The sequence below is a fragment of the Trichechus manatus genome, unplaced genomic scaffold (genome assembly GCF_000243295.1).
Source record: "Trichechus manatus latirostris isolate Lorelei unplaced genomic scaffold, TriManLat1.0 scaffold00138, whole genome shotgun sequence".
NCBI classification, from domain to species: domain Eukaryota; kingdom Metazoa; phylum Chordata; class Mammalia; order Sirenia; family Trichechidae; genus Trichechus; species Trichechus manatus.
Window position 1 is genome coordinate 3,870,609 of NW_004444074.1, and position 17,011 is coordinate 3,887,619.

The 17,011-nt window shown below is 36.6% G+C and overlaps 1 protein-coding gene across 5 annotated transcripts in view; it reads left to right on the forward strand.

Annotated features, from left to right (window-relative positions):
- Positions 1-17,011, forward strand: part of RHOT1 (ras homolog family member T1) — a 61,616-nt gene that overhangs the window by 14,588 nt on the left and 30,017 nt on the right. For all 5 annotated transcript variants that reach the window (XM_004385400.2, XM_004385398.3, XM_004385399.3 and 2 more), the window contains exons 2-8: positions 1,223-1,281; positions 3,451-3,532; positions 8,409-8,452; positions 8,773-8,826; positions 8,984-9,036; positions 12,897-13,005; positions 13,324-13,425. In XM_004385400.2, the coding sequence (XP_004385457.1) occupies positions 1,223-1,281; positions 3,451-3,532; positions 8,409-8,452; positions 8,773-8,826; positions 8,984-9,036; positions 12,897-13,005; positions 13,324-13,425 (503 nt within the window). The remainder of the gene's footprint in view (positions 1-1,222; positions 1,282-3,450; positions 3,533-8,408; positions 8,453-8,772; positions 8,827-8,983; positions 9,037-12,896; positions 13,006-13,323; positions 13,426-17,011) is intronic.

Consider the following 17,011-nt stretch of genomic DNA (forward strand, 5'->3'; position numbering starts at 1 on the left):
TATGATGGCAGAGATTAATAGGCAGGTGGTCTGCTTTCCTCTAAAATCACAAAAGGGATTTAGTTGATAAGCAGTTGAATGTCTAACAATAATAATTATATGATCAGAAAATGATGGGAATAGGAGTCAAATTTCAGAATGAGAATTAAGATTTTAAAGTTTGTGCATTAGAAACTGACTAGAATAGAAAATGCAACAGGAAAGTATCTGCTTTTACCTTGTTACCAGTTGCTGTTGAGTAGATTCCAACTCATCCAAACCCTGTGTGTGTCAGAGTAGAACTGTGGTGTTCCACCGAGTTTTCGATGACTGATCTTTTGGAAGTAGATTGCTAGGCATTTCTTCTGAGATTCCTCTGGGTAGATAGATGCCAGCCTCTCCAGCCTTTTAGATAGCAGCCGAGTGGGTTACAGGTTAACCGTTTGCATCACCCAGGACTCTTTCACCTTGTTATTAACCCTTTAAATATGATACTCTGTAAAAAGAAAAAATGTAAGGATGTAGAGAAATAGGCACTCTGGTATTCTCTTGGTGAGGATTTAAATTGGTTAATTCTATTTTGGAGGTAATTTAACAGTGTCTATTAAAACCAAAAAAGATCACGCATGCTAACTTGAGTTCCACTTCTCAGAATTTATCCCATAGAAAATATTACACATATTACAAATAGCAGCGGTATTTGTAAAAGTGAAACCTTGAAAACAATCCAAATGTTCATCATTAGGGGATTACATAAATAAAGTATGATACTTCATACAGTAGGTTCTTATACAGCTGTCAGAAAAATATATAGGTTTTTATATGTTGACATGGAATACTGCCCTAATATGTAATTAAGTGATAAAGGAGGGTTACAAAATGATATGAATACTGTTATCTCATTGTGGTACATTGTTATGATACATTACTGTAAGTGTAGAAAAAATCTGAGAGAATATATTATATATATTTATGTATGATAATTCTGTTAATGGAGGATATTGTGGGAGATTTTTATGTTTTCCATTGTACATTGCGTATTTTGGTAATTTTTTTCAAACAATAAGTATGCATCACTTTTCTAAGGAAACAAATGAGATATTTTTAAGTATTATACTAAATCTTGGTAATTTGGGTACTCTGATTTTAGCTAACAAATAACAAACTTTCCTGTATGGTTGCTGATTTTGCGCTTATGTAGAACCTGAACACTTTATTAAAGTAATGGTTTTTCTTTTCACAGCTAGAGTTGGGAAGACATCACTGATTATGTCTCTGGTCAGTGAAGAATTCCCAGAAGAGGTAAATATTTGATTTCTTTTTCATATTTAAAATTTTATAAAAATTGTATTAAAATGAAATAAATTCCTCCTTTTTTGTGTGTGTTTCCTTTCTGACAGTTGTGACTTTTTTAAAAAACTGGTATTAGTGGATACATGACATCTCTGAAATATAGTGTAGAAGGAGGAACTAAATTAGATCTGAGTTAAACTAAACCCCAGGGCCGTTATTACCCAATAAGCAAGTTACACATGCACAGGCCCAAAGATGTGGTGAAACCCTTGTGAAATTGCTCACCATGGGTTAGCAAGTAAATTCAGTTAAGCCCATGTGTACCTTGGCTTATTGTACGCTGGTGCATACTGTGCTTACTGATTAATCCGCCTCTGCTAAACCCCTTGCTGTCGAGTTGATTCCAACTCATAGTGACCCTATAGGACAGAAGAGAATTGCCCCATGGGGTTGCCAAGGCTGTAATCTTTACATTTCTCCCACTAAATGACTGGTGGATTCAAACCACCGACCTTTCAGTTAGCAGCCGAGTGCTTAACCACTGCATCACCAGGGCTCTTAGAGTTCAACTAAGTCCTTTGCATTTCCTACCTTTGACCTTGGCTAGGACATTTGTTGTCTCTGTGCCTTAGTTGTCTATCTGTAAAATGGAAGCTAAACAGGATCTTAGAGGTCATGTAAGCTGTGCAACCCGTTCTTAAAAATAAAATATTTCTCATAAACCCAATATATAAAACAGATGAATGTTCCTTTAGTTGAAATTAGAGTGAAAGATCTGAATCCCTACTTACCACCACCTGACACTCCCTAGATCTTTGATGCATTTCCTCAGAACCACCAGGATTCTGATAAGCATGTTCGAAAACCATTAGTATTATCTACCTACCTCATTTGTACAAATGAAGAAGCTAGTTCATTCCAGCCTTGCCTACCTCAGAGGATTGTTGTGGATTTCAGACGAGGTGAGCTTAGTAATTAAGTGCCACCAAAAGTAAAGTGACTTTATTATTATTGGCAACTGCATTTACATTTTGGAAATTCTAGTACAGGGACAGCTAGCTAAGGCCTTATGTAAAGTTAGGATATTGTTTGGGGAGTGGAATCAATGCAGATAGGATGAAAATAATTTCTGTTTACTCCCTTTATTCACACAGTAGGTATTGTTAGTGCCACAGCTTGCATTTACCCTTTCTTTACTCTTATTTAGATAGGAATATCTGTGTAATTTTATTGTTCAGACAGGGATTTGATGTATCGTGTTAGTGTTTTCAACATTTACAACTACTTTATAACCACTTACTGTTTCTCTTGCTTTTTTTCCTCTTAAGTAAGATAATTAAGTAATTACTTAATTTAAGAAATGAAATGTATTTTCATGTGTGGTCTGTGGCATTAGTAACATTAATTTATAATCATTCTAAGTATAACAAAAGTTTTTTGTGATAGTTTAACTTAGTTTAGAATTGTTTTAGCATAGTCCTTTTGGGTGTGGATAAGGAGTTTCCATATGATGGAAAAATCATACAGTCTTTCTAAAAAATTAAAATCATTAAGTATGAGGTTTATGTAGCCAATTATCTTCTACCAAAAAAACCAAACCCGTTGCCTGAGTCGATTCTGACTCATAGCAACCCTGTAGGACAGAGTAGAACTGCCCCATAGATTTTCCAAGGAGCCCCTGGTGAATTCTAACTGCCAACCTTTCGGTTAGCAGCCATAGCTCTTAACCACCACGCCACCAGGGTTTCCAATTATCTTCTAGAAGAAATGAATTTTGGTAATTTATTGGTTCATTTAGGGATGATCTTGGATTAACATAGCTCCTCATTTACAATGCATCTTTAAGTTGTCTTGAGCCTTCAGAATTTAATGTTTGAAACGACAAACTAATTCAGCTAGTGTTTTAGGTTGTGTCAGATTTCAAGTATCCTTAGAATGCCCTCTGTCTGCAAACATAGAAATGTGCATGTTTTTTTAAAAATGACATTTTTATCATATAGTTTTAATGCACATTTGCTTCTGTGGTAAAGCACAAAAATAAGCATTTAAAAGTAGAACAAATACCTATAAGGATAGGTATGGGTGAAAGGGGCTAATATAAATAAATTTATATAATCTGTTAACAAGTGTGATAATATCCAAAGCATTTTCCTGTTCTATATTTGTTTGCAAACTAAGGTTCCTCCCCGGGCAGAAGAAATCACCATTCCAGCTGATGTTACCCCTGAGAGAGTTCCAACACACATCGTAGATTACTCAGGTAAGGAATTTTCTCTTGTAGGTGAAACTGTGGGTTTAATTTAATAGTCCTCAGAAAAGGTACTGAGCTTTACAAAATGTTCAGAGAGGTGATCCTTTCTCTCTAGCAGTAAATGATCATTTACTATTCTTGTCTCATTTATGTCTCCTGGCCACTCCCCCACCCTACCCAAAGCCTCTGTCTGGCAGTTCTCTGTCCCCAAAGTATTAAGTTGGGTTCCATAAAAATTAAAAAGAAGGAAGAATAGTAAATGACAAGTAGTAGGTAAGTCCTTGTTGTTGCGTGCCATGGAGTCGTTATCTGACTCATCCTGTTGGCGTTGAGTCGATGTACACTCATAGCAACACCATGTGACAGAGTAGAACTCTACCCCATAGGGTTTCCTAGGCTGTAATCTTTATGGGAACACATCTCCAGGTCTTTTCTCCTGCGGAGCCGCTGGTGGGTTTGAACCACCCACCTTTTGGTTAGCAGCTGAGCGCTTTAACCATTGTACCACCAGGGCTCCTAGATTAGTCATTATGCTTCTTAAATTGGTATGTTTGCGAAGAGAAGTTCGTTAGTCAATTTTGTTATCAGGCATGCTGTTATTACTTAGAGTTTTGCATTTGTGAATTTATTGAGTTCTAAATTTGTTCTTTGTCGGTCTGTGTCCCATATAAAATAATAGTTGAAGCAGTTGTCAGCTTGCTTACCGTTATGTAATACTGGAAGCACATCTGTATTACTTTTTATAACTTAAAAATTTTCTGCTTCTTTGTTTAATTATTTTACTTTGTCCTGGCATTTCTCCTTTAAAAAACGTGGGTGTAAATACATTGGTAATACTTTGTTTTCCTAAGCTAGTATTCCATATATTCTAAGAGAGTAATGCTAGAACTGCACTTCCCACTACATGTGGCTATTGAATACTTGATACGTGGCTAATCGGAATTGAGATGTGCTGTACGTGTAAAATACAACTGGAAGACTTAACATGAAAAAAAGAACGTAAAATACCTCAATTTTATATTGAATACATATTGAAATTACATTATTTTTGCCGTTCTGGGTTAAATAAGAATTAATTTTACCTGTTTTCTTTTTACCCTTTTAAGATGACTATTAAAAAATTTAAAATTACATAATGTGGCTCACATTGTATTCCTGTTGGACAGCCCTGTACTAGAAGTTGAAGGGGTTGGATGCCTTCTGCCACAATCAGTTTCATAACTAGTATCATTTACAGTTATTCAGTACCTGTAGCCACATAATTAGATGCACTTCAGTATTAGATTTAAACTCAGTATTAGACTGATAACTCAGCATATGGAAAGATATTAAAAATATGGTCAATTACTTAGCATAATATAAAATACCATAGAACTTATTTATGAAATTAGTTTGTATGTCAGAAATGACAGGCATTCTTTTTGGAGACATGTTTGACTCAAAGTGATCTAAATTAATAAATTAGTCTATCAGTAATTGCTTTGCCCTTCATTTCTTTGCCTCCTTATTCTAACTATATCATGCATATTCCCCACGGCTGTGGATGAACAAGCGCGTCCATCCTAGCCAGAGACGTGCTAGAAAGAGAGTTCTTTACTCTTCATTATCATGTTCCAGGTTTGCTCCTGGGGCCTGGTTATTGTTACTCAGATCTGCTATCTAGATTTTAAGTTCATATTGCCCAGATTCTTATCTGACCTTTTGGCCCTGTGTGTCCAAACTCTTTGTCTGGACTTCGGACTCCAGCACCCTGTCTCCTAGTTTGAGTCCCTGATCTCTTCTGCCTGGCTCTTCTCAGCTCTGGATCAGATAACAGTCTAGATTTATCACACAATGCCTTCTACTCTTCCCTGCCTGAGTTATCCTCCTGTAGACTTGTCTTTCACTGCCAGCCAGCTTCCCTGTTGTAGTTCAACTTCTTCCTTTCCCTGGCTTGCCTTTGTCTTTGCCATCTAGTTAGGCACTGCACTTCGTCATTTTGTGGGATGTTAGGTAGGTGTTGCATAGATTTTAGCTTGCCATAGTTTTTTGTTTTTTGTACTTTAGATAAAGGTTTACAGAACAAATAGTTTCTCATTAAGCAGTTAGTAAACATATTGTTTTATGACATTGGTTAACAACCCATGACATGTCAGTATTCTCCCTTCTCAACCTTGGGTTCCCTATTACCAGCTTTCCTGTCCCCTCCTGCCTTCTAGTCCTTACCCCTGGGCTGGTGTACCCCTTTAGTCTTGTTTTGTCCTATGGGTGTGTCTGATCTTTGGCTAAAAGGTGAACCTCAAGAGCGATTTCATTACTGAGCTAAAAGGGTGTCCGAGGGCCATACTCTCAGGGTTTCTTCGGTCTCTGTCAGGCCAGTAAGTCTGGTCTTTTTCTGAGTTAGAATTTTGTTCTACATCTGTCTCCAGCTCTGTCCAGGAGCCTCTATTGTGATCCCGGTCAGAGCAGTCAGTGGTGGTAGCTGGGCACCATCTAGTTGTACTGGACCCCATCTGGTGGAGGCCATGATAGTTGTGGTCCATTAGTCCTTTGGACTAATCTTTCCCTTAAGTCTTTGGTTTTCTTCATTTTCCCTTGCTCTTGAAGGGGTAAGACCAGTGGAGTATCTTAGATGGCTGTTCACAGACTTTTAAGACACCAGATGCTACTCACCAAAGTAGAATATAGAACTTTTTCTTTATAAACTGTGTTATGCTAATTGATCTAGATGTTCCCTGAGTCCATGGTCCCAACAGCCCTCAGCCCAGTAATTTGGTCCCTAAGGGAGTTTAGATTTGTCCGTGGAGCTTCCAATCCTTACCCTGAACAAGATGTGCTGGCTTCCCCAGTGTTGTGTACTGTCTTACCCTTCACCAAAATTACCACTTATCTATTGTCTATTTAGTGTTTTTCCATCCCGACCCCTCCCCTCCGTCATAACCATCAAGGATTGTTTCTTTTTGTTCGTAAACCTTTTCATGAGTTTTTATAGTAGAGGTCTCATACAATATTTGTCCTTTTGTGATTGACTTATTTCACTCAGCATAGTGCCCTCCACATTCATCCATGTTGTGAGATGCTTCACAGATTTATCATTGTTCTTTATTGTTGCGTAGTACTCCATTGTGTGTATGTACCAAAATTTATCCATTCATCTGTTGATGGGTATCTAGGTTGTTTCCATCTTTTTTGCTATTGTGAACAGTGCTGCAGTGAACATGGGCGTGCATATGTCTATTCGTGTGATGGCTCTTATTTCTTTAGGATGTATTCCTAGGAGTGGGTTTGCTGGATCATATGGTATTTGTATTTCTAGGTTTTTTAAGGAAGCGCCATATCGTTTTCCAGAATGGTTGTACCATTTTGCATTCCTACCACCAGTGCATAAGAGTTCCAGTCTCCCCACAGCCTCTCCAACATTCGTTATTTTCTGTTTTTTTGATTGGTGCCAGTAATGCCGGGTTGAGATGGTATCTCATTGTGGTTTTGATTTGCATTTTTCTAATGGCTAGTGATCACAAGCATTTCCTCATATGTCTGTTAGCCACTTGAATGTCTTCTTTGGTAAAGTGTCTGTTCATTCCCTTTGCCCATTTTTTAATTGGATTATTTGTCTTTTTGTTGTAGAGGCATTGGATTTTCTTGTAGATTTTAGAGATTAGAACTTTGTTGGGTTTGTAATAGCCAAAAATTTTTTCCCTGTCTATAGGTTCTCTTTTTACTCTTTTGGTGAAGTCTTTTGATGAGCGTAAGTGTTTAACTTTTAGAAAATCCTAGTTATCTAGCTTATCTTCTGGAATTTGTATGTTGTTACTTATGGTTTGAATCCTGTTAATGCCATGTATTAGGGTCTCTAGCGTTGATCCTATTTTTTCTTCTATGATCTTTATAGTTTTTGGTTTTATATTTAGGTCTTGGGTCCATTTTGAATTAGTTTTTGTGTATGGTGTGAGATATGGGTCCCGTTTCATTTTTTTACAGATGGACATCCAGTTTTGCCAGCACCATTTGTTAAAAAGACCGTCTTTTCCCCATTTGATGGACTTTGGGACTTTGTTGAAGATCAGGTGACCGTAGGTGGATGGGTTCTCAATTCTGTTCCATTGGTCAATGTATCTGTCGTTGTACCAGTACCAGGTCATTTTGACTACTGTAGCTGTATGGTAGGTTTTGAGGTCAGGTAGTATGAGTCCTCCTACTTTATTCTTCTTCTTCAATAGTGCTTTACTTATCCGGGGCCTCTTCCCTTTCTATATAAAGTTAATGATTGTTTTTTCCATCTCTTTAAAGAATGTTGGGATTTGGATTGGGATGGCATTGTATTTGTAAATTGCTCTGGGTAGAATTGTCATTTTCATAATGTTGAGTCTACCTATCCATGAGCATGATGTTTTTCCATTTATGTAGATCTCTTTTGGTTTCTTACAGTAGTGTTTTGTAGTTTTCTTTTATAGGTCTTTTACATCCCTGGTTAGATTTATTGCTAAGTATTTTATTTTTTTAGGGGCTATTATAAATAGTATTGTTTTCCTGATTTCCTTTTTGTTGTTCTCTTTATTGGTGTATAGGAATCCAACAGATTTTTGTATGTTTATCTTGTATCCTGCTACTCTGCTGAATCTATTAATTCCAGTAGTTTTCTCATGGAGTCTTTTGGGTTTTCTATATATAGTATATATAGTATCATATCATCTGCAAATAGGGACAGTTTTACTTCTTCATTACCAGTTTGGTGCTCTGTATTTCTTTATCTTGCCTTAAATTGCTCTAGCTAAGACTTCCAGCACAGTGTTAAATAGGAGTGGTGATGAAAGATTGACCAGTAGTTTTTAATGAAAGTGTTTAAGAAATGTTGACTTTTTTCCCCCTGAAAATACTTTTTTTTTTTTTTTTTTGTCATTTGTAGAAGCAGAACAGAGTGATGAACAACTTCATCAAGAAATATCACAGGTGAATTTTAGTTGCACAACAGTTGCAGGCTTTTTGGTGGGAAAACAGTAATGATCGTATGGGTCTACCATTTTTATTCTTACACGTACCAAGAAGAGTTTTTCAATTCTTCGTTGTTATCACTGACTTTGGGTATGTATTTTTGCTGTGAATCTTTAGGAAATTTTTCTTCTCAGAGTCAAGCAAAGTTTTCTTTCTGTCTTCAAATTTTGTTCTTCATTTTTCCTTTGGCCCAAATATATTAACTAGTTGGTAATTAAATGCTACTGTTTACATTATTATTATTTAAAAATACCATTGATTTGTTAATTTTTTCCTAGGCTAATGTCATCTGCATAGTTTATGCTGTTAACAACAAGCATTCTATTGATAAGGTATGAATGTATTAATTTCTTGCACCATATTTAGTTAAATTTCAATGGGGACACTTTCAGAATTGATCCTCAGTTTAGAATTTTAGGGGTCCAAGGGCAGGATATTTTTCAAAGTAGGTTCTCATCATGTCTTAGCTGTTGTTAATTTTCATTTTAGGTAACGAGTCGATGGATTCCTCTCATCAATGAAAGAACGGACAAAGATAGCAGGTATTTTTTTCTTCTCTAACTACATATATTGAAAAATTTCAAACTTACACAAAAGATGGAAGAAATAGTACAGTGAGCATCCCATAAACCCTGCACTTAGATTCACCAGTTGTTAACATTTTGCCCTATTTGCTTTATTGGTTGATCTGTTTACACACATACACACACCTTTTTTTGCTGAATCATTTGAGGCAGCAGATATATTTGAGAGCAAAGCAAGAAACAGAGTTCTGACATTAATAGTGATTTACAATTTCAAACATTAAATATTTTGAGAATTATTTTTATATTTTCCTTCCTAAAATTACTTCTTGAGAAGTCTCAGCTCTAGAATGCACCTTCCTCCTATGTTGTATGTGACCCCTGTCTTGAGATGCTCCTCTGCTGAGGAATTGTATGCTTGGCATTGAATGCTCACAGTGTGGTATATTTAAGAGCACAGCACTCAGAGGCAGATGAATGACCTTTGAAATCTGTCTTGGCCACTTAAGAGCTCTAGAACTTTGACTTCATTGAGCCTTAGTTTCCTCATCTGTAAGAGGAAATGAGGCTGATACCCATCTTGGCTATATGTCGTTATATTGAGAATCAAATGAAATAATTCATGTGTGAGCACGGTATAAATGCTCTAAAATTTTAGAGATCTTCATTTAAGATTTCATGCATGGAGATTTCCTTGGAGAATGTATGTGTGATAGGGAAAAAGCAAGAGAAGACACATGCTGTATTTTATCTGAGCAGAATGGTTCTTGTGGGTATAAATACTTTAAGTCAAAATGGAAACAAAACATTTTTCATTATTATTTAATCATAAGTTATTTATGAAACATTTGAGTCTTTTTTAAATGTTAGGAAAGGCAAACTTAATATCTATGTGTACACATACTGGTCCTTCTCTTAATTTCTTAGATTTCTTTTTTAGTTGGGCGTTTTCATGCCTTGAAACTCTGTAAAGATTTGGTTCTAAACAAGTAAATGCGGTCATTGACTTTTGTCTCATGTATTTATGGAGGGACACTTTGTGACTGAGATGCTGGTGGATATGCTGTGTCTTGTAGCTCTGACACAGCAGGGTCCCCCTTTATCGTGGTTTTAAACTTTGTAGTGACTTGTTGACAAGATGGAAAGGAGCTACACTGTCCAGTGCAGTAGCCTTTACTCAGTTGTGACAATATAACTTAAAAATTCAGTTCTTTGGCATACTTAGCCGTATTTCAAGTGCTCAATAGCCACATGTGGCTAGTAGTTACAGTAATGGGCAATGCAGATAAAGAACATTTCCATTATCACAGAAGGTTGTATTGGACAGGGTTGCCTTGGAGGATACAGCACCCATATGCTCCTGACACTTGCTTTTCTTGCTGACGATTTGAGCTGTTTCCAGGAGGCATTCTTCAGAGAAGGCCGGTTTTGCCAGGATCTGTTAAGCACCAGCTTGGACTACTGAATTCAAAATTTTTTATTTTACCAGGATAAACCATTGCTGTCAAGTTGATTCCAACTCACAGCAACCCTATAGGACAGAGTAGAACTGCCCCATAGAATTTCCAAGGCTATAAATCTTTACAGAAGCAGACTGCCATGTCTTTCTCCCGTGCAGTGGCTGGTGGGTTCGAACCACCGACCTTGTGGTTAGCAGACAAGCGCTTAACCACTGCACCACCAGGGCTCCTCCAGGATCACTTTACTAGGATTGCTTTCTAAAATGCTGTGGCTAGTTTAGTGGCCCTTTTAGTACATGTGGAAGGGACTTTTGACGCTTGAAGATCCAATTTAGCATTCTCAGGTATGGCCATGGTCTACAATCATGCATAAGCCTACCTGAGCCATGTGAGCATACTTATTCTTCTAGTGGTTGACTTATCCTAGGGTGGTCTATTTCTTTATTATATGGACCTTATACTTTCCAATACCTTCTTCCCTGGGCCTTTGTATATTGAATATTTATATTTGTTTATAATTGTATGTTGAATATTCGTATATTCTTCCTTAGGACTTCCTTGGACCATTGTAATAGTGATACCTAATCAGGGGTGCCCATCACTGTCACCTGAGCCACTTTAAAAAAATTATTGATGTCCTAGCCCCACCCCTGGAGTTTTAGAATCAGTAGGTTTGGAGTAGGGCTTGGACATGCGTATATTTTTTTAAAGCTCCGTGAATTATTCTGATGCACACTTTTGGTTGCAAATCACTCAATTTTTGGAAACCCTACTGGCTCTGTTAGGAATCTTTATTTGAGTTACATAGTGGGTCAGTCCTTTTAAGAGTAATGGTGGTACCAAGAGGGTAAACTATAAATGCTTGCAGTTATTTCTCTTGAAACTTTGAGTTCTAGCAAGATCATTTGCTTTCCCTCCTTGCTCTTTTGCAAGATTCACAAATAATAGTGTTCTTCTAGGCTAGTCCTCCTTGATAGCTCCACTTGGATTTCTGATAGGCTTTTCAGATTTAGTTTGTCTAAAACAAAATCCTTAATTCCCTGCCTCTCAAGCACCATCCCCCCCAATCATCTCAGTCTTCTCTGTCTCAGATTTACCCGTTTTCTCCAGCCAAAAACCTGTGTATTTTTCTTGATTTCTGCCTTTCCCTTACTCTCCATATCTAATCTGCAGTAAGTTCTATCTGTTCTGCTTCTATATCTCAAATCTGAACGCCTCCTCTCCATCTTCGCTGTCACTGCCCTAATCTAAGCTACTGCATTTTTAAAAACTTTATATTATTGAAAAAAAATAAACGTATACAAAAGTAGAGAGAATAGTATGATGAGTTCCAGTGTATCTGTCATCTAGCTTTAACTATTGTCAACTCATGGTCAGCCTTATTTCATTTATTACCCCTTCCATCGGGGTAGTTTTGAAGCCTAGTGAGTATATCATGCTGTAGATATTTCAGTGTGTATCTCTGAGAGATAATAAATCACCACATTTTAAAATGTCAAGCAGATCATGTCATTTCCCTGCTTATAATCCTTCAGTTGCTTCCCATTTTACACTTATGATAAAACTCATACTCCTTACCATGACCCATAAGGCCTCACATCTGGGTTTTGCTCCTCTCTTCAACCCCATTTTGTACCTCTTCTCCTTTACCAAAGGAGTCCTGGTGGTACAGTGATTAAGTGCTCGGCTGCTAACCAAAAGGTCAGCAGTTCGAACTTCTCGGGTAAGATGAGGCAGTCTGCTTCTGTAAAGATTATAGCCTTGGAAACCCTATGAGGCAGTTCTATTCTGTCCTGTACGGTCGCTTGGAGTTGGAATCGACTTGATGGCAACGGGTTTGGTTTTTTGGGAGGGTTTCTTCTTTGCTCAGTTCTCTTCAGTCACTCTGGCATTTTCCAATTCTTTGATCTCACTAGGGTATTTTTTCAACTTGGCCTTTGTGCATGCTGTCCTTTCTGCCCAGTAGCCTCTTCCCTGTCTCTTCACATGGCAGATTCCATCTCATCCTTCATCTCTTGGCTCAAATGCTACCTCTCAGATTTCCCCAATTATCGTATCTAAATTAGCCCCGTCCTGGTCCTCTAGCCCATATCCCCCTATTTATTTCCTTCATAGCACTTATTGAATTAGAAATTGTCGTATTTGTCTATTGTTCATTTTCTGTTTTTCACGATTAGAACGGGCAGGGACCTTGTCTGCCTTGTGTCCTTAACACTTAGTACCTGGCATATAATAGGCACTCAATAAATATTTATTGAGTGAGCATGCTGTTTAGGGGGCTTTGCCTAATCATAGAGGGTTCACTTTGGGGAGATCAAATAAAAGCTTTTTAAGTTAGAATGAGTTGTGCTAAAATAACTAAAATATAAATCTAAAATCTTTTCCTTTCCTTATTGCAATGTGCCCCATTTGTTTCAGGCTGCCTTTGATATTGGTTGGAAATAAATCTGATCTGGTGGAATATAGTAGTATGGAAACCATCCTTCCCATTATGAACCAGTACACAGAAATAGAAACCTGTGTGGAGGTATGCCTTATCATTTGATTCAGAAATTTACTGTTGGTGAAATCTCACTAAGTTGAGGTTTGTGTTGGGAAGGGAGAAGATGTGGGATACAATAAATTTTTTGTTCTTTGTGAAGTCATGTAAACCAAATAAAACAGAGAACCTGGAGTTAGCCTCTGAGCTCTTTTTTGGCATTCATGTTGTGATATCCACAAAGAAAAACACATTTTTCAGTTTCTTTAAGGAATCTTACTGTTACCTTATATGTTGATAGTTTTAATTTTTTTTTTTATTCTCATAATAGATTTCACATTGTAAAATTTTAAACTTTTTTTTCAGTGTTCAGCAAAAAACTTGAAGAACATATCAGAGCTCTTTTATTATGCACAGAAAGCTGTTCTCCATCCTACAGGGCCCCTATACTGCCCAGAGGAGAAGGAGGTAACCCCCAAGCTGGTTTGTAGGGGCTGGAATGTGTAGGTAGTAACTCTAGAATGGTCGTAATTCTTAGTAACTCTTAATCGCTTTTGTGAAAATGAAACTGCTGAAATTTAAATTTAATGATTTTTAAATTGCTACATTTTAAAGATACTTTTTTTCAAAGACATGGTATATTTACATTAAATACTCAGAATCATATTCCAGATCAAGTACTGTCAGTAAATGCCATTAAAACAGAAGAATTTGCAGTCATAACAACAAATCCAGTTTGCTAATTGTCTACTTGCTTTGCTACTATAAAATCCACACGCTTAAAAACACACAAATGAAAAGATTCTGTAGTTTTTTTGACATAGGCACCACATGCTAATACAACTTGAATACTCCTTGTTTCAAAACTAGGAAACACAGTAATTCCTTATAGAAATATCTAAAATTTAACATCTTTTTGCCATAGGATTGTGAAATTAATTAATTTTTTATTGATATATAATTTACATACCATAAAATTCACCCTTTAAAAGTGTATAGCTCAGTGGCTTTTAGTATATTTACAAAGTTGTACAACCATCACCACTGTCTAACTCCAGAATATCTAAATCCAGAACTGCTGTGTACCCATTAGCAGTCACTCTCCATTCCTCCCTTCCCCCAGCCACTGGCAAACGCTAATCCTGTCTCTGTGGATTTGCCTATTCTGAACATTTCATATAAATGGAATTATGTGTAGCCTTTTGTGTCTGACTTCTTTCATTTAGCATAATGTTTATAAGAGTCATCTGTTGTAGCATGTATCAGTACTTCATTCCTTTTTATGGCCAAATAGTATTCTGTTATATGTCACATTTTGTTTATCCATTTATCTTTTTTTTTAAAATTTTTTTATTGTCCTTCAGGTGAAGGCTTACAGAACAAATAGTTTCTCATGAAACAGTAGTACACGTATTGTTTTATGACATTGTTAACAACCCCACAACATGTCAGCCCTCTCCCTTCTCAGCCTCCATTTATCTTTTGATGCACATTTGAGTTGTTTTCTCTTTTTAGCTATTATGAATAACGCTGCTATGAACATTTGTGTACGAGTTTTTGTGTCAACATATGTTTTCATTGCTCTTGGGTATATAGCTAGGAGTGGAATTACTGGTGTGGTGGTTAAGAACTCGGCTGTTAACCAAAAGGTCAGCAGTTCAAATCCACCATTCACTCCTTGGAAGCCCTATGGTGCAGCTCTGCTATGTCCTGCAGGGTCGCTATAAGTCGGAATCGACTTGACGGGAACAGGTTTCATTTTTGGTTTTATAGTAACTCTAAGTTTAACTTGTTGAGGAGCTGCCAAACTGTTTTCCCCAGTGGCCGCACGATTTACATTCTCACCAGCAATGGACGAGGGTTCCAGTTTCTACACATCCTCACCAACACTTGTTATTATCTTTTTGGTTGTAGCCATCCTAATGGGTGTGAAGTGGTATCTCATTGTAGTTTTAGTTTTCATTTCCCTGATGACTAGTAACCTTGAGTGTCTTTTCATGTGCTGGTTGGCCATTTGTATATCTTCTTTGAAGGAATGTATATTAAGATCCTTTGCCCATCTTGTAATGGGTTGTTTGTCTTTTTATTGTCATAGTTTTTAAGAAGTAAAAAGTTACATTTTTTTCCAAGAAAAGTTTACAGTATAGGTGAGGTGTTGGCTGACGTGGGCCAAATTTGGCCTGCTGCCTGTTTTTATACAGCCAATGAGCTAAGAATGAGTTTAACATTTTTCAATAGTTGAAAGAAAATCAAAAGGAATAATATTTTGTGATGTGTGCAAATTACATGAAATTCAAATTTCTTTGTTCATAGATACAGTTTTATTGCAACATAGCCACACTCATTTGTTTATATATATTTTTATGGCTGCTTTTGTGCTACAAAGACAGTGTTGAGTAGTTGTGACAGAGATCATTATGTGGTACTCATCTCTTCTCCTTGCTGCTCCGCTTATTACAGATTGCACCAACACGGTTATAACTCAGCAATATTTCAAGTACCATGTGTATTGCCATACTATGACATTTTATTTTATTATCAGTGCATATACCCATTATGTCTAAACAAGAAAAACAAGAAAAGAAAAAGTGGATTTTTACTAGGCAGAGATATATTTTCTGAGCTGAAACTACAGTTCCAGTTCCAGCAGCATTTTTTTGGACCTTGATGCAGTTGCAAAGGAAATTTCCATATTTCATAATCCATATAACTGCAGTAGAGGAGCTTCCACCTAACCTTTGGGTGGAACTGATTAATTAGCAGTATAATAACATGCTAAAAGGCAAATATCAAGAAGAGAATCTAATATAATTCTATAAATGCCTTCCAAATGATAAATGTGCTCAATTAAATTCATACATGTGTGGATGTATGTTAGTATTAGTAGTATCTATCTGTGCAAAAAGACATTTTCAAAGGTGAAATACGTGAAGTTTCATCATAGATCGATATTCACAGATGAACAATTGCAGTCAGTTTTCAGGATAGAGAATGCTAACTTTGAACCCCAATTAATTAAGTGAAATGTTCTTTAAAAAGAATTCCATTCTTATTAATAGACTTGTATTACAAAAATTTATACTGTTATTTTGAATTTGTCAATAAAAAAAGTGCAAAATTTGTTTTCTGTCTTGCTATATAAGTCCTTACATAATATCTTCAATTTTACCCATTGGCCCTCAAAGCTTAAAATATTTGCTGTCTGGCCCTTTACAGAAAAAGTTTGCCAACCCCTGATAGAAGTAATTAGTCTAAATCTGACTCTGGTGTACTCTTCCTTATTCTTGATTTACTGTTCTGTGATTGGAATACTTCTTTTTAATTCACTCTTAATCCAGTGTTTCCTAAATGTGCTTCATTGTGATGGTCACTTGGTATACTTGTTAAAAATATAGATTCTGTTCTGATTCAGCCAAGTACTGTATTTTATGAGCAAGGAAATTTGGGAAACAATCTTAATCTCACACTACAGGGATTTACCTCTGAAGCCTTAGCCCAGCTGTACATTAAATCTCTTCTGTTAGTTTGCTCCTAATTCTGTCATTGCCACTCTTCTTCTCAGACCTATTATTGGTTCTGCTAATCTGCTAATCCCCCTACTGTTCCCCCCCGACCCCCAAGTCTCACAAGAGTAAAACATCTACTGCCATCTGTTACTTGTTTCTTAGATGGACCTGCCTAATAAGTAAATCTGCAGCTTTTAGAGACTACCTTGTTTTACACAAGTACAAGCTTTAAGTCAGCCTATGTCAGTCTTTTATTTAGACAACAATAATAAGCTTTTGACACAGTTTTTTTTTTTTTATTGTACTTTAGGTGAATGTTTACAGAACAAATAGTTCCTCATTAAACAGTCAGTACACGTACTGTTTTATGACATTGGTTAACAACCCCACGACATGTCAACACTCTCCTTTCTCGACCTTGGAGGACCTTTTGTGTTTTTTTTGGTGAAATTATACATAGCCAAAGATACACCATTTCAAAAATTTCTACATGTACAATTCAGTGACATCGATTACGTTCTTCCAGTTGTGCTGCTATTCTCACTTTA